The 3495-nt window shown below is 42.0% G+C and overlaps 1 protein-coding gene across 1 annotated transcript; it reads left to right on the top strand.

Moving 5' to 3' along the window:
* LOC130140394 (vacuolar sorting protein 39-like) lies at positions 1–1743 on the top strand. Its single transcript, XM_056319652.1, has 3 exons — positions 1–52; positions 963–1292; positions 1446–1743. The coding sequence occupies exons 2-3, from the start codon at positions 1176–1178 to the stop codon at positions 1638–1640; spliced, it is 312 nt and encodes a 103-aa protein (XP_056175627.1). The 5' UTR covers positions 1–52; positions 963–1175; the 3' UTR covers positions 1641–1743.
* The last annotated feature ends 1752 nt before the right edge of the window (positions 1744–3495 follow it).

The following is a 3495-nucleotide window of genomic DNA, read 5'->3' as shown; positions in this document are numbered from 1 at the left end:
TGGTGATGGTATCCCCTCATATGATATCAATCGGTTTGAAAGGACTAACAAGGTACTAGCATTACCTGAGAGTCCTCATATATTGGCCAAGAACTGATGATACATGGATTAGCTAAATTTTATTTCAGCCATGGCTATGGGCAGATGAATTTAATATTGACGTCAACTGTATGCCTAAATTATGCTTTAAGAAATATTTGAAAATCGGTACATTTGTTGAACCCCATAAAGGAGAGATACTGGGATTACTCATGTGTATGGTTATTGTAAGCAAGGGCATCTCGTAGCACGTCGTTCAGTTTTTACCTGCCAGATATAACAAATCAAAAGAAATTATGTTCCTTCTAGAATTGAGGTTCTGGTTACCAGTAATCTTCATTGTCCAGTTTGTAATTTTCTTGAAATCAGGTAGCTATAGGAACAAAGTGGCTAAAAGATCTGATATTCGAAATGATTGACCATGTTGCGCTACTAGTGACAATTTCTTTTGATAAATTCCGTCATTCTACTCCTCCGCTTTATTTTCTAGTTGATCGAGTGCAAGCCAATCTAATGCATAGATGCTTGAAGTTGAGTGCACTAATGTTAGTGCATGCGCGCTTCTGAGATTTTTCTGTGCTAAAGTTGGGTGAGTGATTATGTATTTAATGATTTTTGTTGGGTCCATAATTTGTCACGTTGGTTATGTCGGTTTAATTATTCAAGGTGCACTGGGTACCTACTGTCATGCAGTGCAATGCAATGCATGTCAAAATGCAATTGCAGAGAGTTTACAGTTCAGATATGCTTGTTCACGTGTCAACACCGAGGTACTTGACCAGACACATTGCAATATTTTGGCGATGGCATGGATGATTTTCCATGTGGACATGACAAACTAATTGAAATAAGGCTGTCTTCTTCTGTGTCAATGGATTTTGTGTCATTATAGTTTAATGTCTAGTTTTGCTTTTGTTCCTCAGAGACGCGCCGCCATCGCCGTTAGGTCACTTGAAAGGTACAAGGTAACTATATTGAACACAGCACTACTGCAAGCTTTGCTTCTCACGGGACAGTCTTCAGCTGCTGTTGAATTTCTGAAAGGCCTTAACTATTGTGATGTGAAAATATGTGAGGAGATTCTTCAGAACAGTAGTCATTATACAGCTTTGCTAGAACTTTACAAAAGCAATTCAATGCATCGTGAAGCTCTGGAGCTTCTCCATCACTTAGTGGAGGAGTCAAAATCAAATGAATCAAAAGCTGGTCCGACTCAAAAGTTCAAGCCAGAGATGGTAATTGAATATCTCAAGGTACGTAATGTGGTGCTCATGATATGGTTATGGCATTCAGTGAACTTGAGGTCTTTGGCGAGTTAGCTATGATCACCTAAAGCTGTGATTTCTACCACAACAAGGAGGGTCATAATCTTTTGAGTTTGACCATTGATTGGTTATCTTGTGCAGCCTCTCTGTGGAACTGACCCTGTGCTTGTCTTGGAGTTTGGAATGCTTGTTCTTGAAAGCTGTCCGACACAAACTATTGAGCTGTTTAGGTCTGGGAATCTTCCGAAAGATTTGGTCTGCTATCATCTGGAGGAGCATGCATCAAAAACGCTGAAGAAGGAGAAGGCGCGATGCCGGACCCCCGCCTCCCTGTGAATGTCGCAAGCAGAAGATTCAAACTTCAGCTTTTTAGCTTGCTAATAATGAATGTGTGAACATGTTGAACCAAATGTTAAAGTGTTAGGGTTTTGCTGCTAAGAATCTCTTCAGGGTCTCCCTACTTGGATCGTTCTGATATATATATATCTCTTTCTTTGCGTTATGATTTGAAGCAGCTTCTTATTCAGGGAGTGACTTGTGCTGAGATCAAGAGGGGTGTATCATGGTCATAAAGCTGTCTCAGCTAATTTCTTCAACGCAGCTTGTTCTGTGATACGAGATGATTTTTGTGCAGCTATCTCTTAACTTTTTAACTGCTCCATAATTTTGAAGAGAATTAATGCCACTGTTCAGGCCCATTTGTTGTTGCAATATTACATACAAGTGACTTACAAACATGTTAGCCAAGTAGTGCCTTCTTTTACAAGCCCTTAGCAAATCAACATCCATGGAACGTGGTAAAATTGGGGATAATGTGCTGGCAGCTCATTAATTGGTGAAGAACTACCATAGGCAAGACGCTTCTCCTGGATGTATGATCGAGGGGAAACTATGGGCTACGATAACCTTACACTGGAATTGGAATTTGTGCCGAGTTTGTGAAATAGCATGGAAGCTGACGGATTTCAACTAATCTCGCAATTTAAGTCTAACACTAGAAAGGTAAATTACTAGAAAAATCAACAATTCTAGATGATGACATTGCAGATTCACGTGTTTCGGCTTGAATGCAGGTATTTAGGTATGCTTATTCGGTTTGGTTCGATCCGATTGAACCCGGACCAGATTGTGTGATACATAGAGATGTTGGAGGAAGGAGTTGTTTCACTTTAGTTTAGCTCGGATGTTCCGTCCATGAAACCACGAATGCTTGTTGCACTGCTCTCCGATTCATTATTCCCCCCAAGAAAAAAGTCTCCCCCCTCTTCTCATTCTCTTCCTTCTTCTCCTTATTAGCTGTCTCTTGCTGCCGCGAAATCAGTCCTTCCTCGTTTTGTTGTTACACCTCAGACTGCTCATCACATGCGATCGTCCGCTCTGTTGCTCAACTACGCAAGCAACACATGCAGTAAAAGTTGGCAACCAGAGAGGAAGGACTCCAGGAGGGCAAGCTGGTACAGAGACCTCCGATTTCGAAGCTGGCACCAGAGAAGGCCTCCATCTCCCCTGCCGGACCTTCCCCTGCTTTCCCACTTGACTCTCTGCGTGCGGCAGTGCCCACTGTTTCGATTTGGTCCTCCAGATTCTGGGCCACCTCTCTTCAGCAACGGTTCCCCTGACTTGCTACTACAGGTTCGCTCCATCTCTTGCTTCGCCTATCATACCCAGCTTCACTTCATGGAGAACAAGTTGAGTCTCATGTTACTGATAGGTGCGGTTCCAGGGTTGGTTCGTGTTGGGGAGAACCGCGGGCAACAATTCACCAAGAACTCAACCAATCGAGGATCAATATCTCCCCCAAAACTAAACCGACTTAATTCCAATAACAACCAATGATATTCCAGCAATATAACCACGCAATAATAAGGAAACAAATGCAACGACACCGAGATTTAACGTGAAAATCCAATGAGGGAAAAACCACGGACCGCCCCACACATAAAACTTCCACTAATCACCAAGAATAGTAGGATACACACTAGTTTCCTCTCTAGTCACACACTAGAGGTACAACATCAACATTAGAATATCATTTCTTCACCACAAAGGTGGATTTATACAAAATGAGGAGAGAAACCCTAACCGCGATTGAAGAGTTCGGAGGAGATTCTCAACGAACGAAACCGATCAACTCGTAACCCTCGGTCTCACAAACAACATACTAAAATTTGAACCAATTCCGACAACGTTT

Source organism: Syzygium oleosum, unplaced genomic scaffold (genome assembly GCF_021117445.2).
Source record: "Syzygium oleosum isolate NSW1041296 unplaced genomic scaffold, Sole_v2.1 Sole_v2.01, whole genome shotgun sequence".
Taxonomy (NCBI): Eukaryota; Viridiplantae; Streptophyta; class Magnoliopsida; order Myrtales; family Myrtaceae; genus Syzygium; species Syzygium oleosum.
Note: the sequence above shows the minus strand (reverse complement) of the source record. Positions and strands in the feature narration are given on the sequence as shown.

What these genes read in the sequence shown, in the direction of transcription:
- LOC130140394 (XM_056319652.1), top strand. Translation starts at nt 1,176, where the DNA reads ATGCATCGTGAAGCTCTGGAGCTTCTCCATCACTTAGTGGAGGAGTCA. An exon ending in TGGTAATTGAATATCTCAAG is followed by an intron (nt 1,293 to 1,445) that starts GTACGTAATGTG and finishes TATCTTGTGCAG; the next exon opens with CCTCTCTGTGGAACTGACCC.